The 27,605-nt window shown below is 31.8% G+C and overlaps 2 protein-coding genes and 1 long non-coding RNA gene across 3 annotated transcripts; 2 read left to right on the forward strand and 1 right to left on the reverse strand.

Annotated features, from left to right (window-relative positions):
• The first annotated feature begins 2,125 nt into the window (after nucleotides 1-2,125).
• Nucleotides 2,126-4,315, forward strand: LOC133172220 (uncharacterized). The gene is made up of 3 exons (XR_009718917.1): nucleotides 2,126-2,185; nucleotides 2,959-3,261; nucleotides 3,987-4,315. It is a non-coding gene; the product is annotated as an uncharacterized LOC133172220 (long non-coding RNA).
• A 4,362-nt stretch (nucleotides 4,316-8,677) lies between these two features.
• LOC133172214 (short-chain dehydrogenase/reductase 3-like) lies at nucleotides 8,678-14,350 on the reverse strand. The gene is made up of 6 exons (XM_061307063.1): nucleotides 14,112-14,350; nucleotides 13,873-13,995; nucleotides 13,369-13,509; nucleotides 12,704-12,942; nucleotides 10,682-10,807; nucleotides 8,678-9,459 (listed from the first exon to the last, which is right to left on the reverse strand). The coding sequence occupies exons 1-6, from the start codon at nucleotides 14,307-14,309 to the stop codon at nucleotides 9,336-9,338; spliced, it is 951 nt and encodes a 316-aa protein (XP_061163047.1). The 5' UTR covers nucleotides 14,310-14,350; the 3' UTR covers nucleotides 8,678-9,335.
• Nucleotides 14,351-14,533: 183 nt separating this feature from the next.
• On the forward strand, nucleotides 14,534-23,153 carry LOC133172212 (selenocysteine lyase-like). Its single transcript, XM_061307061.1, has 12 exons — nucleotides 14,534-14,599; nucleotides 14,793-14,902; nucleotides 15,023-15,094; nucleotides 15,312-15,340; nucleotides 17,021-17,192; nucleotides 17,628-17,755; nucleotides 17,856-18,014; nucleotides 19,059-19,171; nucleotides 19,446-19,566; nucleotides 20,561-20,660; nucleotides 22,593-22,662; nucleotides 22,934-23,153. The coding sequence occupies exons 1-12, from the start codon at nucleotides 14,589-14,591 to the stop codon at nucleotides 23,088-23,090; spliced, it is 1,242 nt and encodes a 413-aa protein (XP_061163045.1). The 5' UTR covers nucleotides 14,534-14,588; the 3' UTR covers nucleotides 23,091-23,153.
• The last annotated feature ends 4,452 nt before the right edge of the window (nucleotides 23,154-27,605 follow it).

Raw genomic sequence — 27,605 nt, forward strand, 5'->3', positions numbered from 1 at the left:
ATAAGACTGAGTCACTACTTGCTTCACAACGGAGATCTTCAGAAGTTTTAGCACTTTCCAATTAAAAATAAAAAAGGGAAGGATTGCATTATTGCAGGTACACTGCGGTATGTAAAGGAACCTCACCAGTTTAGGAATGACTCTAATTCTTGGCCAGATTATTCGAGTATAACCTAGCTGGTTTGGGTCAGTTTACGCTTTATAATCCGCGAAGCGGATTATAAAACAGCGTAAACTGACCCAAACCAGGTTATACTCGAATAATCTGGCCAAGAATTAGAGTCATTCCTTATAATTTAATTTTAAAATCATTAAATAGTTATGGGTGTAAAATTTCGTTGCTTTTTATTAGTTCAAATTTGCCGCTCAATAATACAACCGTAGTAACGGAAGTAACGGAAGCGATGGGAAGCAAGGGGAGGTAAAAACTGATACATAGGCCTAGCAGCCTTGTTGTTTGTTTACATGTGGTAAGATGGAATTATTGTTTGAAATTAAAGGTACATTTATTAAATCTGGATTTTTCCATGAATCCCGAGGACTGGAAATGAGAGGATTGTATTAATATAGATGATTCAGCTTGTTGTCAGGGGGGGGGGTGTCCCCATACCAAACCAAGTTATACAGAAATAATTTGTGTTCCTTTTTGGATATTAACCAATCAGAGGCTAAAATACAAACAAAATTAAAGTATTTCCGAATACAGAACTCAATATGCAGTCTTCATTTAAACAATATTTTATTATGCATAATCATAATAGGATTGGACAGCAGGCATTGCCTATATAAGTCTTCTCCAGTAATAGCAAAAAGTAAATATTAGTCACATTACATTGAAAGAATTAATATATACATGTGTATATTCAAAAGAAATTAAAAAAAAAAAAACAAATAGTAAATTAAAAAAAAATTATAAGTGAGCTGATGGTAAAATATATATTTGCAGTTTAACATATATAACTAACAAAAATAATACAGATATAAATGTGAAAGTTAATAAGAACACATAATAGATGCTGGTTCTGTGGTTTGACAATTTAAAAAAAAAGAGAGAGAGAAACAATATCATGCAAATCTCTTTGTAGATGTAATAAATTCATGAACAAAATTAAATATTGCAATATTTTGATTGAAGGTAAGGTTACTCTCTCCATTCAAAATAAGTTGTAAGGATAAAGGCATTGGTAATTCGTAATACATGGAAAGTTATACAATACAAATTGAAAAGATCGAATATTGCAACGTTTGACATGCCATACACGTACGTGGAGAGATTGGTTCATTTATTTTAAATTATCATTTACATCTCTTTTGCAATATTATACATTGAAGTTAATATATGATGTGTTTTTTAAGGAGAACTTACTAGAATACTAAGTCGTACGAAAATAATACTAACTCGTACTTACGAGATATTATCTCGTACGCAAGAGATACAAAGTGGTACATACAAGATACTAAGTCGTACGTACGAGATACTAAGTCGTACGTACGAGATAATATGTCGTACGTATGAGATAATAAGCTGTCAGAAAAAAAAAGTTGGTGTGGGACATGTTTGCACTTTATTGAACGAACAAGAGTCATTTGACGGTTTCATGGCGATGACACATGAAGATTTGCGGACTGGTCCTTGTACGACTAATTACCATCTCGTACGTACGACTGCTATCTCGTACGTACGACATAATATCTCGTACATACGACTTAGTATCTCGTACGTACGACTTAGTATCTCGTACGTACGACTTATTATGTCATACGTACGACTTAGTATCTTGTATGTACGGCATATTATCTCGTAAGTACGACTTAGTATCTCGTACATAGGACATATTATTATCTCGTACGTACGACATATTATGTCATACGTACGACTTACTATCTCGTACGTACGACTTAGAATAAAATATTTTCAATTGGCAGCAATACGCTTGTAAACGTATCTGAGTATTCTAATAAAAGTCAAATGTGTTCTTGTGTTTGGAATGGGCGGGGTGTTAATAAATTCCAAATATCCTGACTTTGATCGAAGTCCGTGTCATTGATTTGTACTTGGGAATTCCAAATTCCTCATTTTAAATGTTGCGGTTGTTTTTAAAGCCTCATTTTTTATTCTTTGTAGTATTTATTCTCTTCTACAATGCTTATTTGGTTGGTATACCACTTGCAAGCATCGTAATAGGTAGGTATCAAAATAATCATTTAGGATTTTATTTTTTAAAAGAAGGATTTTTGCGAGGTGCATGATTTATTGAGCTAAGAGACCTATTCTATGTTCAGAAAAAACAAAAAAGGTGCCATCAAACATTGTTTCATATCGGTGTCAACAGTGAAGTTCTCGAACGATTTTTAAGCCTGTAAACCTTGCACAGTATCTAACTGAAAGACTTTTGTATAATTCAAAAAAAGTTTATTCGAAATGCCACAGCGTTTCGTGGGGTTACATAGGGTTTTATTTTAATGTTATGATTTTTTTTTCTCAGATACATGAAATAAAAAATGTGCCAAATTCAATACACTTCATCTTGTATCTTCACACTTGATCTTCCCCGTGTTATTATAAAGTCGGCTGATATAGTTCAATTTACTTATAGCCAAGTGCAAATAATCTGATTCTGGTGGTATTTCAGACTTGATCCTCCCAATTGCGTGTTTGAACTCTGATATAGATTGTATTACTCTCATTTGGTTTGATCAATGATGTGGCTTGAAATAAGAGAGTTTAAGGATTTTTTGTTGTTGTAAATGTGAGATCAAACAGACAGACAGGCGGAAGTCTTGACGGACAGACATTAGACAAAGGGATTACTACGTGTGTGCAATGCTACACAGTCGACATAACTATAGGTTTTTTTAGAGCAATATTTCCAGAAATGATGTGAAAATGATTGAAATTCTATCTCCTACATATTGTATTGAACAGATAACTGTTACTTAATGTACTTATTTTACAAGGGGCCCTGTACCTTGATGATTGTCCGTTACAGCGACTCATCCCCGTTTATCTGATTGTGTCCGGTGTGCTGGGTCCTGTCATAGGAATATTTGAAAGATGTCGGTCAGTTCTCTGCACGGTAGAAAGTGAACCTGAACAAAGAGTGGAAGTGGTTAGTTCTAATATTGAAAGGAATTGGACAACTTACTGCAAGCTAGAGTGTAATTCTGGACAAAGAGTGACTCGACCCGATGTATTCGGCTATTGTGGCTATTTCACTGTCATCTTGCTTGGCTTGGTTTGGACGGGCGTATTTATATTAGGTAAGTAACAAATAAATTGAGTTCTTTTTAGATTGTGCAGCATACATGGTGCACATAGTATTTTTGAAGTATTAAATATTTTTAATAAATTGCAAATTCCTGTTACTTTAAAGTGATTTCCTGATACCAGCATTAATACAAAGTAAAATTTTCTGAAAAACTCTTTTTTAAAACTGACTTTTTATGTAAAGAATTTTTTTTGATTTGAGAAAATCATCCTCGCAACGTCAGGGGAATTATGTCAACTTGTTGCTGTGGGACCCCTGACAAATTTCATTCGATATCTTACGGACTAACTGCGACGACTTTCAAGAAAATTACAATTATGTTTCTTACCTCTCAACCAATCACATTTAGCCTTTCAGTGATAAACAATGTCTAGCACGTTTGGGTATCAGCTGATTCTTTTCTGTTTACATTATCTGTCTACTTCAATTTTATTGGTGCTTCTCAATGAGAAAAGCAAGCCCGTACGATATCGAATGAAATTTGTCAGGGGTCCCACGGCAGCGAGTTGACACGTACAGGACCCCTGACATTGTGAGGATGTGAGAAAATGAGTTCGGAGAACTGCACATTCCTTTTTGGTGCATTTAAATCTCATCGTCGTAGCCCTCAATAGATACTAGAATGTAAGAAAATAAAGGAATTCTGTAATTTTACCCCGGTTTGTACAAATGTCTTCACACATATAAATTGTCTTAGTATCAAGTATTTATTTTTAGGGAACGTGTTGGTGTACGGTACATATGACGTCGTCAGCAGTAACTCCACCTCCGTAGAATACTGTCATCCCACGGCGTACTACTTCACATTCTGGTCCATCGCTACGTTTTATATCACGATTGGGATCACCCTAATCTTGTTCTCTTGTTGCTTTGCTGTAGGGGTTTGCTGTGTCTTCGTGGCGAAGGAATAAAGAAAACAAATAAAATTATTTAAACTACTGGTATTATGTTAATGTACTTTGATGCCATTTCATCTATAATATTTTTTGTAGAAAAAATGGTATGGGTCTGCGTGTATATGTATATAGCATAAAAAATGTATTTTTTTGACTGCAAAAAGTGTTTCTCTTCGTCTCTTGAAGTTACAGGTAATTTTTTCGCCAACATGTACCACCATTCTTCATATAGCTGGCTCGATCGACGGCAGATAAATCTCACCTGTAAGAATCAAATGTACTACATTTGCAGATAGGAAATATGGAGATAACGAATAGTATTCAAGGTCAAAGTCCATTTAAACAATACAAATCGGGAGCAGAGCAAACACGGACCTCCAAAAACATCAGAGGTGGGATCAGGTGTCATGAGCATCCCCTGCCGATCGGACACACCCGCCGCGTGCTCCTTGTCATGAACAGGAAAAACGGAACAATCTGTAGACAATTCAGTGTGTAAATAATGGCCTAACAATTAGTATGAAAAACGTCAGTCAGCGTGCGACTTAATGATAGGCTGTATTTGCTGACAAGGTCATTGTATCGACCATAAAACTTGCAAAATGATGTCTTCAAACGAGACTGTTGATATCCTTGTTTCATCATCTTGTTTGTCAATAGCTTGCCTCGTTTTAGAAATTGTTCATATGTAGAGCATGCTCTTGCGTATCGAATCAACTGGGAGACAAAACCCCCATTTGAAGGTGATAAGGGTATATTCTTACATAAGTAAGGGAAGTTGACGATTGAAAAGTTGAAGTCATCACGTTTATTATAAATCTTTGTTGTTAGGTTACCATCAAAGTCTTTTTTTAATAAAAACAGATGTGTCAAACTCTATGGTGTCTTTTATTTCAAGCTCAATTGGGATATATCGAGTCGACATATGAATGGAAGTAACTATTGTTAATTGATAATACGTCGTCGATATATCTAAATGTCGCGTTGAAGGCCATAGCAAGTGTTTTCTTCTCCTCATATAGAAGTTTTTGAATGAATTCTGCTTTATATGAATACAAAAATAGGTTTGCTAATAAGGGACGCAATTGGTACCCAAGGGAATTCCAACAGATTGTTGGAAGACCTGATCTCCAAAACTACATACTAGATATTGTCAATCAGAAACTCAAGCATCTTTTTAATATCAAGTTCAGAGTACTGTGTGTACATTCAGAATGTTTTTAATAAAGTAATTTTGCAAATTACCAGTGACAATGTAAGTACATTTACGAGTTCTATCTTTATTGAAAAAGAAGCTGTCTATGGTGTCAAAAAGCCTGGACTTTAATTTATCGTGAGGAATGGTTGTATAAAGTGTGGAAAAGTTGTACGTGTTGATGTTATTGATTTTGCTAAAATTTTGTGATTTAAAATTTTCTAAAACTTCCTTGGAGTTTTTAATTGTCCACATCTGATCTACGCCACTTCTTGAATATACTGTTGTACAGTACTCCTGAAGTTTCTCCTTCTCTGTTGTAAATATTTTAGTGAGGAGTAAAGAAAGAGGCTTAGTAGAACATTTACTGGAATCCGTTATGTATCTTTGTTTTTAAGGATTTTTATGGAGTTTTGGAATCCAGTATAGGTATGGTAATTCAAATTCAGTTTGATTGTTGGGAATAATAAAAATATTTTAAAACTGACGGTTGATGGTTTTGAAGAATAACCTCTTTGGAAAGGGGGCCATGGATATAAGTTGGATTACTTTAAAGTACAATTCAAATAATGAGCCTTACAAACAAAGACAGTGTTGTTACCTGCTTCGTCAGCGGGACCAGTACATACTGTCAGGAATTACTGATGTGTAATCTATCTCATTCTTGTTTCACTTCTGCATTGTTGAAGACAGAAGGATAGATTGTTTTGATATTGCCCCTCAGTCGCTTAATGCGCGATTTCAACATCCATCTGATGCATTTCATCCATTCTGACAAAAGTCTTCTTTATCATATTTGACTCATCGAATATCAAAATATGTACCATAGGCCGCCATGTTTTCTATTGTTTTAACTATGGGTTATCTACACCATAACCCATGGGCGGAGCCTTCATAACCTATAGGCGGTGCATGTCTTAAATTGCATACAAAATCAATTAAATTTTATTCAAAATCTTTAATTTATTCTCGGTAGACTTAAGGTTTTTCCATATCGTCGTCATCGTTAAACTTTCCAAATCGATCGTCAGAATGGTCCAACTGCTGTATAACATTTTCAGGTAACCGGCTCCTGGGTCAAATTAAAATCCGTTTGAGTAAGAGATAAATCCCCAATACCATCAAACACGTTTACTTCGTCCTCTATCAACTGGCCTATCTGTGAGAGAGTTTGATCATTGATAGAAATGTCCCATTCAAAATTTTGCGGAAGTTCAAGAAAATCCAGATCCATGCTCGTTGCGCTGTGTTTGTCCATTTTCGCTTTTTGATTGCAAGTGCACAAAATGTGCAATAAAATGTAATATACATGTATATGCACAGTGTATAGCGCGTGACATTATAATTATGTCAGGTGACAAACCATATTAGGAAATTTATTTGCAACTTATACATCATCTCTCTGCCATATTAGGAAATCTGAGAGTGCTATGGTATATGTGACACCGTATAAGTTTTTTATTGGTTTTCTCTAGATACCCTATAGAGAGGTTAAAAGGTCACGAGAAGACGGTAACTACTACACATACGATATCAAAATATATAAAGATATATAAAGATATCAAAATTTCAATATATGTAAATGATACATGCCAATTCAAAATGAAAGTATTTGTGATATCAATTTTAAAGAAAAGGTTTGTACTTTTTTTTACTGGATTGACACATTGTTATATTCAGGATTGAATGAATTATCAGTTTGACAAAAACATACCACACCTGTATACATACACTCTACGTATATACATGTAGGTGTGGTACGTTTTTTTTAAATATGGTATTTCTTCTCTGAAAGAGTCAGAAACTTTATTGGAAACACTCGATAAAGTCTATTTAAAGCAGATTCGTTTTTTTTACATTTAGCAATCCGGATGACAAGCCCCTATGATACACATGTTAAATATGAAAGCCCGAGCATTAACCATTCAGAAATTGGCCAAGGTTAAAGTTTTTCAAAAGATTATCATATTTCAAGGTCAAAATGTACCCGTACAAAATCTTGGTACTCAAAGGAATGCCTTATCATATAGAATACATATGTGAAACACAAAAGTCTTAGCATCCTTTCAAAAGTTATAGCCAAGATTAGAATTTTTCAAAAGTAGATATAAATACATGTAATATGAAAAAAAATACATTGTACATTTTTAAAAAAAATGTAAATATACGTTTAAAAAAATACAACCCCAAAACAGGAGATAACTTTCATTCCTCGGAAAATGAAAGCCTGATCCAAAGTGTATGTTAGTGTGCATCTCTAGATGCACCATCCATGCAAGTTTAGTCACCATACAGATTATAAGTAGTACTTATGAATGTACATGCTACCAACACTTTAACCCGGTCACTTATCTGGAAATGTCTATTCCGAAGCAATTAAAGTCATAGGCCTATATGGCGTATTTTTTTTTATAAGTTCAGACTAACTAAAATTAAAAAAGAACTATTTGTTTTATTACTTTATAGAAAGATAGAAAGATAGGACTTTTCTGTAAATTACACAATTTAAATCAATCATGTTTCAAAGATATTAGAAATTTAAAACAATAACTGATTTATATACCGACTCTGCATTTAAATAACATGGTTTCAAGTCAATTTAACTATGGAAACATGAGGTTATTTAAGTTCAAAATCGGTGAAAATTTTAATTTGAAAATAAATAACATATATCATGTTTATTTACACTCAATCTCGTGATTTCATTTTCAGCTCAGATACGCCATATATAGCTTTAAGTAGCGTACATACCTAAGTATGGAGCTCCCCAACTGCCTTATCCATAATCCATATAACATTCTTTGACATTATGTGCTGATACTTTGACATTATGTGCTGATACTTTGACATTATATGCTGATGTCACAGAGGCCTTGGGATGCTCCCCCCCCCCCCCTCCGCGTTCCGTAGCCCAAGGGTTATTTGACTTTTTTAATTAAAATATTTTTCTATGACACATTTCCAAAGTACTACAATTGAAAAATCCAAAATGTAACTTAAAACTAACTTTTTATAAAGGAGAACAAGTTCTCTCTTAGTACATGTATCAGAGTGAAGTTTTTTTTTAACGTTAGTTTTTTTGTTGTTGTTTTTTTTTTTGGGGGGGGGGGTGTTAATTTTAATACTTTGTGAATGCGTCATATAAAAGATAAATCAAAAAAAAATTAAAAAGTCGAAAAACCAATTGGATATGGAATGCGGGGAAGGGGGGGGGGTTCCAGGCACCCGTGGTTGATATATATATATGCTGATACTTTATCCATAACACAGGTAAACACGAAACAATTACCAAAAAAAAAAAAATAACTTCTATGACAAATCTTTTCAATTTTTTATTGCCATATGATAATATTAGTTTTAAACCTGTTTATCAAAGTAACAATAACTTTTTGTTGAACATTTTTACAAATACTTGATGCAATGAACAAAAATAAAGTTTTCACTTTAAAAGTTATCCACTTCTTATCAACAATGTTTCTAGAACACATTTAACAGATGTTAAAACATCATTTAAACATATACTACAAATCCCTGATGATAAAAATATCCAAACAGGAATATTATCTTCAACCAGGTTGTTAGACATTTTAACAGGACTATTTAAAAATAATTATTGCAGGATTACCTAAAAATGAATATAACAGGTAAATACAAAAAAATACAAAAAAAAAGTGACAGATTATAAGCACTGTCTCTGGAAGCAACTGATTACACATGTAAATACAGGTATACTTTGAAATTAAACTGCAGAAATTAAAGGGTAAGGGGGAGAAAATACTGCTAAAATTTGCAATTTCAGAACTTTCTTGTTAAATTTGATTTGCATTATTCCATATCCAGGTTTAATAAATTCATGGAATATGGTGTTTATATGTACATGTACATACTTTTTCATGGAGGGGGAAATCAAAAACATCCTAAAAATATATTGAATATATCAAATTCAAATACAAGAGACTGGAAGAGGTTCCTATTCTACTGATTGGAGACAGTCTTTCTCATGAATTCCACATTCTTTGGGGCTGTAGGAGAATCAATCATTGCTTTATCAACTCCAGTGAATCTTAAAATTGGCAACATGGCATCCACAGGTAGGAGACTGGAATAAACAGGAAGTAGGTTAACTAAGTCAATAAATAAAAACTTGACATCCACATGTAGGGGACTGGGAAAAAACATGGTAGTTGATTAATGAAATAGGTGAAGATCACGAACAGTGATCAATCTCAAAAAAAAAAACCTACACACAATTTTAAAAATCTGAGAATGGCATAAACACGGACTCCTGGAAATCCCAGAGGTGGGATCAGGTGCCTAAGAGGAATAAGAGTCCCTTTTGGACCAGTCACAACCACCAAGAGCCCTACGTACTGATCAGATAGATGGTCAAATTAAGTATAAAAACTAAGGCCTAACAATTGGTATGAAATATGTCAAGTCAAAATACTACCCAGTGATAGGTTTTGTTTGCTAACAAGGTCATTATAATGACTAGAATTTACAAAATCCTGACTTTAAACAAGATTGTTGAAATCCATGTAACATAAAGTTATTTGCTAGTAGCCTGTCTTGATTTAAAAATTGATTGTACTCAGAGCACGATCTTAAGTATTGAATAAGTTGTGACATAAACACCATATGCAGGTGATTGTATTCATTCTACATAAATAAGGAAATTTGACGATGGAAGACTGAAGTCATCTCATTTGTCATACATGCGGCTCTCATGTCCACACTCTAAGGCGGGACTTACAAGATTATTAACATTTTCATAAATCCACGTGCATTCAGCCTTAAGCAGTGCATTCAGTCATTAAAAAAGAACATGTTATTGCTAGGGCATTGTAATCATTTTACCAAACTTCTTAAAAAGAAGAAGAGGTTGAACAGAAGCATTTGTGGATATATTCATTATCTTATTCAATAACACTTTGTGTTCATTTCAATCTACCCTCATTACATGTATGTATGGTTTGATAAAAAATTGATTGACACTTAGGTGAATAGTTCTCACTGGCTAAGAAGAAAAGGTCAGCCAAATCTTGTATTAAAAAACAGAGCAGAGCTCTATTCATAAGTCATACTTGTAAGGGTCGATAAAACATGTATTAAGGGAGTACATACAGTAAGGTTAGAACTTAAGTTTCATGACTTACAAGGCAAGCATTACCATGTGTAGTGGCTCTTAATGTTTAATTACAAAAAGAGTCTGCTAAAAGACACTGAAAATAAAGGTAGCGTAAAAAGTACTAATTTTTACTCAGTAAGCTAACTTCACTAGACAATATATTCAGATGCCTTCGTACAAGATGCAGTCTTACCTCTTTATCCAAAGAACAATTAGCATTATTTTTGGCATTACAACACTTTTTTGATTGTGTAAAACAGCAGAGACAGTTTGACTAGCGACATAACTTTCATTCAAAGGAGGAACTAGCCATGGAAATCTGAAAGAAAAAGATTGATAAATCAAATAATTTGGATATACAGTATATGTTTAATGGTCTAGAGTCTAAATGCAAAATTGTGCATTTCTGTTCAATGTAATTACTATGGTGATGTTTACATCAAAAAATATTTCAGAATGTAGAATACTGTAGATTCCTAAAAATAAGCGAGGAATTAATTATTCCATTATTTCGGAAGATGCACCACTCGCAAAATAATATTAATCACTTTTATTTTTATGGTACTAAAATCCCCATAAAACCTCTAGATCAACAGTACACTCGTGAATGATTGTTCTCGCAATTTGACGTCTAAGGGCCGTAAAATAAGGAATCTATGGTACATTGTACTTTGAATGTTATTCAATTAGAGCTAGACATGAACAATTTTAGTTTATTGACTCTATTATATATCAAATAAATAATTTATGAAATACTGTACAGCCATTTCCTATGCATAGGCTAGTCTTGATTTTACCTTAGTTTTAATCTTTGATTTTACTGTAGATTTAATCTTTGATTTAATTACCTCAGTTTTAATCTTTGATTTGACCTCAGATCTAATCTTTGATTTTACCTCAGTTTTAATCTTTGATTTTACCTCAGATCTAATCTTTGATTTTACCTTGTTTTAATCTTTGATTTTACTTTAGTTTTAATCTTTGATTTTACCTTAGTTTTAATCTTTGATTTTAACTCAGTTTTAATCTTCGATTTTACCTTAGTTTTAATCTTTGAATTTACCCTTAGTTTTAATCTTTGATTTTACCCTAGTTTTAATCTTTGATTTTACCTTAGTTTTAATCTTTGATTTTACCTTATTTTAATCTTTGATTTTACTTTAGTTTTAATCTTTGATTTTACCTTAGTTTTAATCGTTGATTTTAACTCAGGTTTATTTTTCGATTTTACCTTAGTTTTAATCTTTGATTTTTCTTTAGTTTTAATCTTTGATTTAACTTTAGTTTTAATCTTTGATTTTACCTTAGTTTTAATCGTTGATTTTAACTCAGGTTAAATCTTCGATTTTACCCTTAGTTTAATCTTCGATTTTACCTCAGTTTTAATCTTTGATTTTACTTTAGTTTTAATCTTTGATTTTACCTTAGTTTTAATCTTTGATTTTACCTTAGTTTTAATCTTTGATTTTTCCTCAGTTTTAATCTTTGATTTTACCTTAGTTTTAATCTTTGATTTTACTTTAGTTTTAATCTTTGATTTTACCTTAGTTTTAATCTTTGATTTTACCTTAGTTTTAATCGTTGATTTTAACTCAGGTTAAATCTTCAATTTTACCCTTAGTTTAATCTTCGATTTTACCTCAGTTTTAATCTTTGATTTTACTTTAGTTTTAATCTTTGATTTTACCTTAGTTTTAATCTTTGATTTTACCTTAGTTTTAATCTTTGATTTTTCCTCAGTTTTAATCTTTGATTTTACCTTAGTTTTAATCTTTGATTTTACTTTAGTTTTAATCTTTGATTTTACCTTAGTTTTAATCTTTGATTTTACCTTAGTTTTAATCTTTGATTTTTCCTCAGTTTTAATCTTTGATTTTACCTTAGTTTTAATCTTTGATTTTACTTTAGTTTTAATCTTTGATTTTACCTCAGTTTTAATTTTTGATGTTACCTCAGTTTTAATCTTTGATTTTACTTTAGTTTTAATCTTTGATTTTACCTCAGTTTTAATCTTTGATTTTACCCTAGTTTTAATCTTTGATTTTTCCTCAGTTTTAATCTTTGATTTTACCTTAGTTTTAGTCTTTGATGTTACCTCAGTTTTAATCTTTGATTTTACCTTAGTTTTAATCTTTGATTTTACCTTAGTTTTAATCTTTAATCTTACCTGAGTTTTAATCTTTAATGTTACCTCAGTTTTAATACTTGATTTTACCTTAGTTTTAATCCAGCAAACATCTGGTTATCCACCAGGTAGGGGTGAACACAGGTAATGTAGATATTGTCATATTCCTGTATCTCCCACTGCAGGGCCTCCATGAACCCGGTGTTGGCGAACTTTGAACTACAGTATTCACCCACACCTCTCATCCCAAGTAGACCCAGGACTGAACTAATACTGACTAGGTGCCCTTGATTTGATTCTATCATGTCTGGAAGCACTGCTTTTATTGTCTGTAAAATTTACTTAGTGGATTTTGATTTGTAAATAAGAATTATATATCTACTGCATACTAGTTCACACTAATTAAAATATGGCACTCAACAATTATTAGAAACAATATAATTCATCAAAGAGTTTTCAGTTTTAAATGTTTCATCAACTGAAAAAATATACTTTTACACATATAGAGTACAAATATTCTAGTACATGCATACTTCTGACCCCCTTAAGGCTTGTGTGAAACTCCTAATCATTGATATATATAAGTTTCTTCTCAAATAATAATAATGATGTGCCACAAAAGGGTAAGCAACTCAATTCTGCTTCGGTAGTACATGCACTATAAATTAAGCTTTAAAAATAAGCATTAAAATTAATAAAACTAGATTAGAAATACAAGCATTGATAGTATAGAAGTTTTTAAACATAAAAATTACCCAAAAGTGAGCCAGAGTATTGACACCAAATGTCTCCATTACTTCCTCATCTGAGTTGTCAATGATCTGTTTGGCATGCACTATCCCAGCATTGTTCACTAGAATTGTTACTGGTCCGATATTTTTCTTTATATCAGCATACTGTTATATAAATAAAGAAAAAGATAATATTATACATATGCATAAGTTATAGAGAAAACTTGAAAATTACAATCATTTTACATGTGACAAGATAACGAGATATAAACATTTTCCTTCTGACTCAGCTGATCCTTTCATTGAGTAGGATGTTATAAATTCTGGGATTGACTTTCAAGATTTTTGAATAAGGGATATCTTTGAAATTCTTACGTTCACACTCCTATATAATAATGTTAAGTTTGCATCAATAGTGACTAATTGAGACATTATACTTTCGTCGTGCTATGTACATGAGCATGATGTCAGATGATGTACCTTAGAAATTTCTGTGCTATCTTACAAAATTAATGAACTCATTCTTACATTTTTATAAATTTCGTGTGACTGACTGACATCACAAACCATGTAGGAACATTTCACACCAAGATTTCTCACTTCCAGAGCTGTGCTCTTCAGAGTCTCCTCTGTTCTTCCCCATAATGTAATCTATAGTATGAAAGTTCTATTTATTCTCACAATATTTCATTGAATTACATAATAAACTTAGATTGTACATCAATACCGCATGAAAAGGATTGTCATTCTATTGAAACTCGACTTACGTGCTTTGGTGTATATTTGGCAAACTCCAGAGCGAGAGCCCTCCCTATACCCCGCCCGCCTCCGGTGATTAACACTATGTCATTGCTGATGTCCTTTTTTCCACTGTAGAACAAGCCAGTAAAAAATGATCTGATGGTCAAAAATGTTACCCTGATGATAAGTTTAATGAATTCTACGAAAGCGATAAAACTTTCCATTCTACCATGTTGTACTTTCAATTTAATTTTCCTGCTTTCATTTTGAAAAGCCACTTAAATCATAGAAGATCTATTAAGTTTATAATATGTATTGTGAATTTGTTAATCAGTATTTGCCCTTTGTATATCATCATCATAAATATTTATAATTTATACAGAAAAAAATGATTGGCGAGGAAGTAACTAATATTTTATTTTTTTAAATGATTTAAGTGACATGTAGGTTTTTGATGTAAACAAACAGCGCCACGGTTGAAAGCGAAAGTAGATCTAAGCGGCATGGCAAAAAGGTAAGATGATTTTTTGAAAAAATGCTAGCAATTGAATTTTACCGATATCGTAGATTAGCTAAACTTTGTTTAGTCTGAAAGTTAACATTGACTGCGATATAGTAAAAGATGACACTTATTTGATTATCATAATTCATGCTAGATTTTAAAAATTTTATATAATTATGTTACATTTATTTGATCGTTCCTTTAGCCTATATTTAGATAACAATGCCACAACTCCTCTGGAACCTGAAGTTGTAAATGCTATAACATCAGCTCTGACCAAGGCCTGGGGAAATCCCAGTAGCTCTCATACTCAAGGTAATTGAAATTGTCAAGATCAAGAACATTGAAAATAAAAATATTAAATAAATAATGAATGTGAAATGATTTGTGCATTTAAATGAGTGTTTTAGTTAATTTATATAAATAAACCTTAAGGTATAGAGGCCAAGACTATAATTGAAGAATCTCGCCAGTATGTTGCTGAAATGTTGGGAGCTAAATCATCAGGTATTTAAAACCATCTTACTTTCATCATCATGTCAGCTAGTATACATTATGTAGATGTAAATTCTAAGTATGAAGCTGTATGAGTTTAATTAAATGAATAATAATTCATTAGATTTTAGTTTGATTGTGTAAAGTTTTTTTTTCCTATTGCATTCAATATTATATCATATTTATGCTATGATCATTTACAATATGTCTTTTATGTACTTAATTTCAGATATAATTTTTACCTCAGGAGGGACAGAAGTAATTGTTTATACCAGGGTCATTCAAAACATTCCTAGACTTTTGACCTAACTTTTTTATTTAACATCACATTATAACCAAATTTGATACACATATAATGATACTTTAACAATAGATTTAAATAATTTGAGTAAAAACAGTTGGAATATTTTTTGATATTTATCAAAATTATCAATGAATTAAGACAGCAAAAATTGGGTCACAGCAGGGCCCACTTAATAAAAACGTCTGATGACCTTTTTTTTTTTTTTGCTTGTCAGGGAATTTTTTGGTCGATAGTGCCCACTGAAAATGTACAACCGTGCCCCCCCCCAAACTGAAATTGCTTCCTACGGGCCTGATACACTTCAAAATTATAATGCCTATAGTCATACCTCTGATAAATGGTGCTGAAAGAAAATAAAATTTAAATGTTTAAATTTAGTATTGTTCTACTTCAGATGCCAAAATGTTATGTAACGCATTGCTTCATTTAAATGATTAAAAAAAGCAAAAAAGGTGGAGGACGTCACTGAGCAGCGAGTAGCGATAAAATTTTGTTTTGCACTCAGGAAACCTCTAAAACAAACTCTGAAAATGCTGGATGAACCAGGAACCAGGAAATATATAAAAAATGAGCCGTGCATTTATATATAATGGAACAGACATTTTTTGAGTGATAGAGACTTTGAATCGGACAATGGATGGTCTGCGAAGAAACAGATTATAGTTAAAAATCTTTTCAAAAGAGTTAGTAACGTTCACTTTTGCGGAACTTGTAAAAGCAGAGTTACGTGGTAAAGAATTTGAAAATATTGACAATCTAACTTAAGCTACTCAAACAATTTTGTTAGCAAACTAGGTGTCAAGTGTTATGGATACTTTTTATGAATGGGGAAGATGCTACAAACCATTTATGAAATGAAGTAATTTTGAGAAACTTTCTTAACATTTTTTTTTTTGACATTACAATGCTGTTAACCATTCTCCATGGCGACAAAACATATTGCTTTTAAAATTGGCTAACATGAGCTCCATTTAATCAAATAGAAAGAAACTTCACAAATTGACAAAATAAATGTTTTCACAAATGAAAATGTGTTGATCTTTAATCTTGTAAAAATAATATGATGATGAGGGACATTGTCTACATATTTTTTGAATGACCCTCGTAAATAGTATTTTATGTTGGTGTGGTTTATCAATAGTAGTGACTGCTTTGCAAACATCTCTAGATCTACATGCTGTGCATCTTTACTGATCTATATACTATCTAATTTTCTTCTTTTAATGCCATTTAGAACATTTTCAGTTTTGTGCAAATGTAATCACAATCAATTGTTGTGGGCATTCTGTTGGATCATTTCCATTACATTCTTAACTTTTTAATAACTTATCACTTGTATATGGTATTTACTTGTATACATGATCCCCAAGTTTCATTGGCACATATGTACATTATTATTGTAAACAAATTATAAGTATAGGACAAAGTATTTTTACATGTAAGTGTATCAGTATTTGTTCATACATGTATTATAATTCTAAAATACTTCAAGCTGAAGACCTATTAGATTTTTATTTTATTGAAAGGAGTATTTAAAATTATATAAAAATATTGTATTTTAATTGTTTTTGATATGTTTGTCAAATGTTCAAATGTTGTTACAAAATGTATACCAAATATTATTTGATTTTTAGGGAAACAACATGATTCTGCAGACTGGGGTGAAATATTTTCACTCTGTTGGGGGGTGGGGGAGTAATGGATTATGTGCAGACAAAGATCACCTACCACACTTTATTACATCAAATCTGGAACATGACGCTGTTAAGCTGGTGTTGGAACACTTTGCTGAAGAGGGCATTGCAAGTAAGATACATGTACATGTTGCCACTGAATTTCATTGATTTGTAGAACTGGGCCAGTGGGGTAAGCTGTCAGAAAAAAAGAGAAATAATTCTGAAGATCAACACTTGTATGATACTGTACATGTACATAAATTGGTGTATTCAAAATTTAGCACAATTAAGGGGTATGGAGTTGTTGGCATAATCATGAATTAGCGCTAAACATGTCCGTGCCGTGTATTGTATTAGTAAATGATTTCTTAGCACTATTCATGAATTAGTGCATCGTTGTCTTCGCCAAAGCCGTTAAAATATGAAGCCCAATTTTTTAAGTACACATACAGTATTTAGAAAATCTTAACATTTAGAATTTGAGAAAATTTTTGATCTGCATTTAGCAATTCCATTTCAATTATCAGCTTTTAAACCTGGGTATTTCAATACTGTATGTTTCAAGGTGTGACTTTTGTACCTGCCTCACCACGAACTGGTCATGTAATGGTTGATGATGTCATTGCTGCCATTCGACCTTCAACCTGCATGATTTCCATAATGCTTGCCAATAATGAAACTGGAATTATACAGGTTGGGATTAAGATAAATTTTCTCTTATATGTACTTTACGTGCAAAAACAGTCCCTCTTAACAGATTGCAATAGTTCAGACTAGTCACTTATTTTGACAGCCAGTAAAGGAGATTTTTGAGAGAGTGAGGCAGATCAATGTCTCCAGGAAATCCATTCCAAAAATTCTGCTCCACTCGGACACAGCTCAGGCAATCGGGAAAATCCGGGTCAACGTACAGGACTTAGGAGTAGACTACCTTACAGTGGTGGGACACAAGGTGCGAAGCTATGATTAAACAAAGAAGTGTAGGAAATATGGAATACAAAAAATCGCTCCCTTTTTTATTCAACGTTAAATAACATACCAGTATTTTAATCAGAGTATCATTTGCAGTTTTGTTTGTACACCATAGATGTGTAAGTGTATAAATATGGAAGTTTTTATGTCTTGGATATTACACAAAGCTATAGAATTTACTATTCCTGTTGGGTTTTAATTTTTGGATGCCAACATGCATATTTTACTAAGGTGAACAATATGGTTATAGCATACAATTATTGTGGTTTGGAGGTGAATACCATAGTTTATAGCTATAGAAAGAGTATGATATTTTCTGTCCCTCTCATTGAGAGTCTTAATTTCTGTAAAATATGTTGTAATTATATTCAATTCAATTCAATTGTTTATTTACCAATTAAGGGCCCTCATGGGGCAAAAAGAAAGTACATTGTAAATTATCATTTATATATATATATTGACCAACAAAACAGCAATAGTTTTATGATGATTCCCTGATTATATAAAGGAGACAAACTCATCAAGCAAACCTTGCTGTCTTCCTTGGTATGCAGTGAAAAATGTTGGATTCCATTGAAAGACAAAAAATAAAGCAATTGTATCAATTAGGAAGTTCTGATATGTTTTTAGTTCTATGCAGGGAAAATCAGAATGATGTATCCTTCACCTGGAAGGTCAGGTGCAGGTGATTATAACTTATGATTTCTAGAATATGTTAGATTTCAGTTAATCACAGAGCTAGGAATCCATCAGTCATATACATGTTATACTTCATATAACTGCTATACAGTGAAATATTTATTTTGACAGAAGTACTGCCTTGTATAGTTAGCTTTTAGATGTATTACACCTCCTTTTATCAGTATTGCTTTAAATGACTGACCTAGAATTTTGTCTATGCCAGGTCATTTTTTTTTTATCAGATCCCATCAAATTTGTGAAACACTGTATTTATTTATACACATTTAAAACTACATGTATAATCTAATAATGTATTGTATTATCATTTTCTTTTTTTTGACAGTTTTATGGACCAAGAAATGGAGCAATCTATGTGAAAGATTTGGGGTGCAGCAAGGAGGTCCCTCTGTACCCCATGTTTTATGGGGGAGGCCAGGAAAGGAACTACAGACCAGGGTAAGTGTAGCTGTGGCACAATATTATTGGTAGGTCTCCTTTTATAGTGAACTTAATAAAGGTATTTAAGTCATCAGAAGCCATTTTGAGAGCACTGTTGATTCAATGAAAATAATATGCCTGTGAAGATTATTTATTAAAATCATAATTACTTTTTCAATCCTTATATCTGTAATGGAATATTGATGTAGCAGAGAATTTAGAATTCACTCTCTTAACAATTATGAAGTTTGAAATATTGTATCACAGTATTATATATCTTCAACATCAACAGCACAGAAAATACAGCAATGATAGCAGGGCTTGGAATGGCAGCAAAACTAGTGACAGAAAACATTGACAAATATAATGATCATATGAAAAAGATCAGGGATTATCTAGAGGAAAGGTTAAAGGTAAAGGATCTACTTCTCTTTGAAATCAATGAATATGATGTCTGTTATTTCCCCAGCTTTGCAAAAGTGAGGAGACATTAAATCTCATTTGCCTGTCCATCTGTCAGTCCTTCCATCTGTCAGTTTATCTGTCCCAAAAACTTCTACCTTGGTCATAACTTTTGAATGAGAATAGATGGGGCTCTCATATTTCATCTATACAATGCCTGTGATAAGACTTTTGAAATGTACTACATGTATTATTTTTTACCTCATTAACTTGACCTTGAAGTTTAATTGGCCTACTTTTCAAAAATTTTAACATTGGTGATAACTTTTGAATGCGAGAAGATATTGTATTGATATTTGACATGTGCATTACCTGTGATAGGACCTGTCAAAATATACTTTGGTTTTTTACCGTGACCTTGAAGGTTGACCCACTTTTCAATAATTTTAACATTGGTGATAACTTTTGAATGAAAATGAAAAAGTTGAATGAAAATAGGGTATTCATATTTGACAAGTGCATCACTTGTTACAAAACCTATCCAAATGTACTATATGTTCTTGACCTTGTGACCTTAACTTTAAAGTTTAACCTACAGTAGTTTTCGAAATTTTTAACATTGGTAATAACTTTTTAATGAGAGGAGATGGGGCTTTCATATTTTGCATGTTCATTACCTGTGACAGCACCTTTCAGAAAGAACTATCATTTTTTACTTCATGACCTTGACTTAGAAGTTTGACCTATATAAAAAAAATAACTTTGGTCACAATTAAGTTTTGCTTTAAAAGAGACAGGACTTTCATATTTTTTTTTACACATGTGCATTACCTGTGCCAGGATCTTTTGGATTGTATTTTGTATGATGGACAGACAAGATAGGACACACAGACAAGACAGGTACAATATGCCATAAATAATTGCATCCCAACCACTAGCGGGGGATCACAATTCTTTGAATTTGCTTGTTTAGCTTGAAAGCTTAGTGTGGAATTTTTCATGCAGGTAGAGTTTGGTAAAAATGTCTGCTTCAATGGAAAGTTCTCTCACAGTTGTCGGATTCCAAACACTTGTAATGTTTCATTCCTAGGCATTGATGGCAGTGGTAAGTCATGCATGCACAATCACAGGATTTCATTAAATTACAGTTTGGGCAGAAAAAGAATGCAGCAAAATCAGTCCTAGGTTTACAATATATTGTTTACAGTTATTATTGGATTTTTACAGTTAGGGGTCTGGGGTAAGTGAGAGGGGTTAGAGAGTAATGGAGTGATGAAAAGGAAATGGGGGTAAAATGAGAATTCAAAAAAAGAGAAAAATAAGTTTTTTGTACAAATTCTATAGGTACCTGTTCCCAAGAAATATTCTCAAATAATCAAACAATTCAAGTATTTGTGATACAAGAAAGTGGGAAGGTGTAAACTTTAACATTTGTCTATTGTCAATATTTTTTTATTAGATTAAAAATTTGTGGACATCAGATTGCATTTTTAATTACTTTTTCAGTGTAAAACTGTTATTTATCAAATAAATAAAATTGTATACATTAGAATGCAATGTATTAGATAATGGCATCTGTAGCGTAATTGGTAGTGCGTTGGACTGACAATCTCAGGGCCAAGAGTTTGATCCCTGGTGTGAATGCTGTCGGATTTTCTTTAGAAAAAGAAGCGTGCACTTTTTAGCCCACCTGAGCTGAAGGTTCAAGTGAACTTTTCTGATCAAAGAGTGTCCGGCGTCCGTCTGTCATCTGTAGTCTGTAAACTTTTCACATTTTCGACTTCTTCTAAAGAACCACTTGGCCAACTTCAACCAAACTTGCCACTAAGCATCCTTGGGTGAAGGGGATTTTAGTTTGTTCACAGAAAGTGCTGCGCCCTCTTTCAAGGGGAGATAATTAAGAATTCGTGAAAATTTGGTGGAATCTTTTAAAAATCTTCTTCTCAAGAACCACTATGCAAGAAAAGATGAAACTTATGTGAAAGCTCATTACATACTCTAGATTCAAGTTTGTTCATATCATGACCCCCAGGGGTAGGGCAGGGCCTCAAGTGGGGGTCGAAGTTTTACATATGAATATATATGAAATGTCTTTAAAAATCTTCTTCTCAAGAAGGGGCTACAATGAGAGATCAGAGTTTTACGTAGGATTGATTGATTGTATGTTGTTTTACATCGTTTGAGAATTTTTCACTCATATAGAGGCTTCAGCATATACTGGTGAAGGGCTTCAAATTTAGACCTTTACTCGGCACTCAGGGCCATTGAGCAGTGAGGGATCTTTATTGTGCTTATGCCTGCCTTGACATAGGGCCTTGGTTATTAAGGTGTCATCAGAAGGACCCGCAACTTTCACTTCAAAGTGTCGAGCGCTTGGGGAAGGAACAGTTGCTACCTATTTTTTATCAACTTAGGTTAGTCGCGGCCTGGACTCGAACCCATGACCTTCCGATCACGGAGTGAGAGCTCCAGAATGAGCTACCGTGACGGTAGAAAACATAGGAAAAAATCTTTAAAATTCTTTTGTTTAAAAACAGCGGAGCCATGATTAGTAATATTGATATGGAAGCATCCTGAGGTAGTGTAAATTAAAGTTTGTCCCCCCCTCCCCTGTTCAATACTGAAGTGATTTCTGCTTCTTCCTAGCCAATTAGCTGAGGTGAGCGATGTGGCCCATGGTCCTCTTGCATTGTTTGGCATAGTATGCTTACGCTATTAAAATCCTTAGAACACTATGTGAAAATAAGTTGGGTATTGATTATATAGAGACAAACTGATAGAAAGCATAATAATAAGTGATAGGAATAAAAATAAAAGCAAAGATTATGTAATAAATAGAAATTCAGTGTTTTGTATTTGGAAACATATTTGTATGCCATTTGTTTCATTTTTTTTTTTTTAATTTCGTCATGGTTCACAATCATGAAAATATAGGGAAAAAACCCAATGTTCCTCTCTTAAAATAAACCCAACATCCAACTAAAAATCATAGACTATCCTTTGTGTATCTGTCAATGGTTATTTTGTTTCCTTTCAGGTACCCATGTTCTATCAAACTGTAAGCAGGTGCAGGCTAGCATTGGAGCTGCTTGTCATTCCCAAAACAGGTGATAACTCATATCTATATAGAAAACTTAAAGATGGTATTTAAATTAATTTCATTTAAGGTTAAAGCCAGACTAAATATTATATAAGCTCAAAGAAAAGCAGACATGATTTTTTGTTGCTTTCAAATACAATGTACATTGTGCACAATGTGCAAATCAAATAAAATTTAAAAAATTTGCATCCGATTTTTTCATATAAAACATAGCAGTTGGGTACTCTCTGGTTTCATTTATGTGAAGAAACACATAGTGACTTGATATTTTTTTGTAGACCGTCTCCTATTTTGCTGGCATTAGATATTGAAGAGTCTGTGGCCAGGAGGGCTATTCGATTATCAGTGGGAAGGGAGACAACTTGGAGTGACATAGACTGTGCCATAAATGATCTCAAACAAGCTCTTGAAGGAATACAAAATGTGAATACATAAAATTTCTGTATCTTTATTATTGATGTCATATATTGTTAGCATTTGTCTACAAACTAATGGTCAATGGAATTTTCTTTACAATAAATATTGTGTGTTGTCTATACAGTGTTTCAGTTTTACTACTTATTTACAGCAAATTACAAAATACCAGTAAACTTTTCAATAGCTTGCTGGATAGCTCAATATGGTATACAATTTGGTCTAACAAGTATCACAATAGGTTTGAATCTACTATAGGTCACGAAGTTACTCAGATGTATCATTAGATTTTACAGGTAAATGTGAGTTGATTTCAATGTTTATGAATCCACATGTATGTGTCAATGTGTTCTTCTGTATATTAATGCATTTAATTTAATTTTTTTTAATTGCAAATTTCAGTTAATTTGCAGCATTAATGAATGACACCCCCCCCCCCCCTTTCCTTCCTTGCAAAAGGTATTGTTTAACAAGTAAGGAAGTAAGCTTTCCACTTCATTTTTCTCTCATCTTATGGATTTTAAATAAACACATAAATATAATAATACCGGTATATTAAATAATTTAATAATTATATAAATAACAAATATAACTGGTACTGAATTAACTTATGATCAACGTCTCTACACCCAGCAATTTTCTATATTCTGTAACTCGATCTCTGAAAATCTGAAATTTTAATTTAGGGCTTGTTTTACAAAAGAACTAAGCACTTTTGCAATTTATTTTAATCTTTACATTGTATAAATTGTCATAGTTTTATACTTTATATGAAAAAATTAGTTAGGCAATTTTATATAAGCAAAATCTCACAAAATTATTCAGTGATGAGAGTTAAGAACTATCATGTTAAAATTTTCAAGACTTATATTTGTAAGTTCCTTTATAAAGTTCAAATTTGCAACTGCTGGCATAGGCATAGTTTAATCCCTCCACCCTCAACCTCCCCCTTACTTTCTCCTTTTTTTTTTTTTATTAGTTTTCAAATATTAAGTGCTGTCGCTATTGTTTATTGATAAGAATGAAACTTTTGTCCTAAAAAAAATTTACCCTCCAATTTGAAATTGCTTGTAGTTCATAAAAAAAGATTATAATAGGTTTTAATTTCGGAAGTGGCAAGACTTTAGAGCAATTAGAAAGAATTATAGTATGTGGAAGATTTATGCATTACTGAAAGAACTAGCATACAATTTTACGGAAAAAATTGCAATTAAAGAAAAATAATGCATTTGTTTACAGCAGAACACCTTGGCACATACATGTGGCTTCATTAAACATTGAAATCAACTCACATTTACCTGTAAAATCTAATGCTACACCTGAGTAACTTTGTGACCTAGATTCAAACCTAATGTGATACTTGTTAGACCAAATTGTAAACCCTATTGAGCTATGCAGCAAGCTATTGAAAACTTTACAGGTATTTTGTAATTCGCTGTAGTTGTCCAAAAAATGAGGAAATTAAGGATATTGCTCCTCAGCCAGGAATGATCTTATTATTTAATTAAAAAAGTTTCAAAATGAAGCTTGAAATCAAAATATTTTTTGTGCAACAATTTTCATTTCATGCATCTCAATATGATTCAACGTTCTTTGAAGTCTCAGAAACAGTTTTATAAAAAGCTGACATTTGTACCCCATAAAAGTACAAAAATAAATATGTTTTTAGAGAAATCGAATTTCCTTTAATCTATAGCCTTAGGTACATGTACCAATGTTTATAAGCATGATAAAATTAGAAGTGATCAGTGATGTCTTGCAATGATAACAAGTTTTTTTTACACTATGGATTGTATAACAATTGAAGTAAATAGGAGAACAGTTTAAATTATGTCATTTTCAATGAAAAATGAAGAAAGGTATAAATTTCACCTTTTTCTATCTCAGAAAAAGAAAATGTATCAATATTGCCCTAGGTCTCTGTGAAAATGGTTTTTCATATCTTTCTGACCTCTATTTTAAAATGATACTAACTTGAATTTAGGTATACGGGTTACTTTTAACATGATTTCAAATTGAATTCCATGAAAATGCTTCATTTTCTACATAATTCTATTATAGCCATAAATTACATGAAAAATTAAAGTCATATATGGTGTATATTTTGATAAGTTCAGGTAACCAAAATTAAAAAGATTTTTCAATTTATTACTTTATATAAAGGTAGGACTTTCCTGTAATTTGCACAATTTAGATCAATTGCTTTTCAAAGATGTTAAAAATTTAAAACAATAACCTATTTATTTATCGATTCCACATTTAAATAACAGACAAATTTATAGCCAATTTAAGTATGGAAACATGAGGTTATTCAAGATCAAAATTGGAGAAAATTTTAATTTGAACATAAAATACATATATCATGTTTTAATATTTACACTCAGTCTCGTATTATTATTTTTCCAGCTCAGATACACCATATACATGTACATGTATACAATACAGTCTAAACCCATTTACTAGATCTTGACCTCAATGGTGTTTTGCAGATACAGTTGTTCGATCTGCCACCAACAAATATCATTTGGAAAACGATTAGATCTGCCGTTATTCATTTCATATCATTATGACATATGATACATTTTGTTTTTATTCTGTGGGCAAAATGCTCATATTTTATAAATTTTATTGAGAATTTGAAAGAAGTCTCAGTAAATTGTATAAGAAAAAAAAAATTCACACATAAAATATAACATACTTTTATTGCAACAATTGAGAAGCATTATTTAAACAATCTGTGGAATGTATTATTAATATTGTTATAGGAATGTGACAAAAAGATTGATGCATGCAAGTTTTAGATGTAGTCTTAATTAACAACTAAATCAATTAAAGCTAAAAATAGGAGACAAATGTCTATCCAGCAAAAGTGAGCATTAATAAAACTTCATGAAATATAACAAAATGACTACACTGGTCACAGAAACAATAAATAAAAAACAGATTTTAAAAAAAGGAATGTGCCACATCATGATTTTATAAACTTGTCAATACTATACCTATTACAAGTGTAAGAGTTTGGTGAATCAAGTTCTGATCTCGAAGTGAAATCTGCATCAAAATAAAAACATCAATATAAACAGCACCAGGAATACTCATCATGGAATACATTACATAATATTATACATGTATCAAAATGTAAGCATTTCATTCTGAAATTTGAAACTCTCATCAATACACTGAACAGGCATTACATAAAAAAAAACCCAAATACATGACTACATTTTATTATTTACATTGCATGTGTACAATTCTTAATGTCATATAGTATGTATATATCATATATTGAAATCTTTGGCAAGAAGAAAATACTTTTAAGATTCTAAAGAACAAAATTTGAGAGAACTAAGAACAGATATACATGAAATTTAGGTTGACTGCAAGATTGCCCATGAGAATACAAGAATTTAAATTATCTGAGAAAAAAAAGAAAGAGATCGAACCAAAAATAGTTAAAAACAATTGAATCTGAATCAAAGACGGTAAATAACAGTATTAAAATACATTGTATCTCAACTTTGTGTGTAATTGTTAAAATACTGCATATTAACGTGTCTTGTGTAGAACATGAAATAAATAAAATGATATTTGATCATAACAATGGTAGAATAAATAATAATTTTAAAAAAATGACTACGAAAATAAAAAAAAATATTGCATTGTACAAAATATTTTTAAACAGTATTATACTTTACACTGTATAAAATACAAATGACTTCATCATTTAAATTAAGAAATCTTAGATAGGCTGCGATTGGATTTCTTTACATCCAAAAGGTTTGTAGAGATGTCCATCAAGGGTTTTCATGAAATAGAAACCAAGAAATCTTTAATTTCATGGTAAACAGGAGTGTAAAGGTTTGGGTATATTGGTGGTTAAAAGTAAAGTTCATTTTAAATATATGGTTATGGCACTGACACAGAAATGGATAAATTGTAACTGTACAATATGTTAAGGAAATGAAATCATGAAATAAATACTGGCACAATCGTGGCTGTTTAAAATCTGCTAATGGTCTCTTAAAAAGGAAAAGTTTCAAGGCAAACTACCGGTATTTGCAAAAAAAAAACCAAACAAACAAAAACCAAAACTAAAAAAAAAAAAATTATTATACATGTAACTATACATGATGTAATTCAGCCATTAATCAAAAGGCCTTAAAATTAAAATCAAAAGATTAAAAAAAAAAATAAAATCAAACTCTTGGGTCATCAAACTCACTCGAATAAAATATGTATTCTGATGTATGATTACCCTAGATGCTTATCAGACTATAAATACTGAGCTACAAAGAATAGGATACCAAAATTTAAAGGTGGCTAAGTTAATACTTTGTTTTTATGTTGCTCTTTTTATGGCTCAATAAATTAGCATGATATATGTAGCAAGTTACATTGTGAGGAAAAGACCTTTATTTTTTTTCTTTATGCACGTTGTACATGTATATGTGTATCAATTATGTGAAAAAAAGCAAGATTGCCTCATCTCTAAAAATATGATCAAATCGACAATGTATTATGCAAAGTAATCAATGG

Source organism: Saccostrea echinata, unplaced genomic scaffold (assembly GCF_033153115.1).
Source record: "Saccostrea echinata isolate AGI-Se365-2 ecotype Australia unplaced genomic scaffold, CSIRO_AGI_Sech_v1 ptg000054l, whole genome shotgun sequence".
NCBI classification, from domain to species: Eukaryota; Metazoa; Mollusca; class Bivalvia; order Ostreida; family Ostreidae; genus Saccostrea; species Saccostrea echinata.

Coding starts and splice junctions, on each gene's coding strand:
- LOC133172214 (XM_061307063.1), bottom strand. CDS start 14,309: ATGGAAAGTTTTATCGCTTTCGTAGAATTCATTAAACTTATCATCAGG. Junction 13,510..13,872: donor CACACGAAATTTATAAAAAT/GTAAGAATGAGT, acceptor TTTATATAACAG/TATGCTGATATAAAGAAAAA. Junction 12,943..13,368: donor ATACTCTGGCTCACTTTTGG/GTAATTTTTATG, acceptor TAAATTTTACAG/ACAATAAAAGCAGTGCTTCC.
- LOC133172212 (XM_061307061.1), top strand. Junction 17,193..17,627: donor TGCTGAAGAGGGCATTGCAA/GTAAGATACATG, acceptor GTATGTTTCAAG/GTGTGACTTTTGTACCTGCC. Junction 19,567..20,560: donor ATCTAGAGGAAAGGTTAAAG/GTAAAGGATCTA, acceptor TTTTTCATGCAG/GTAGAGTTTGGTAAAAATGT.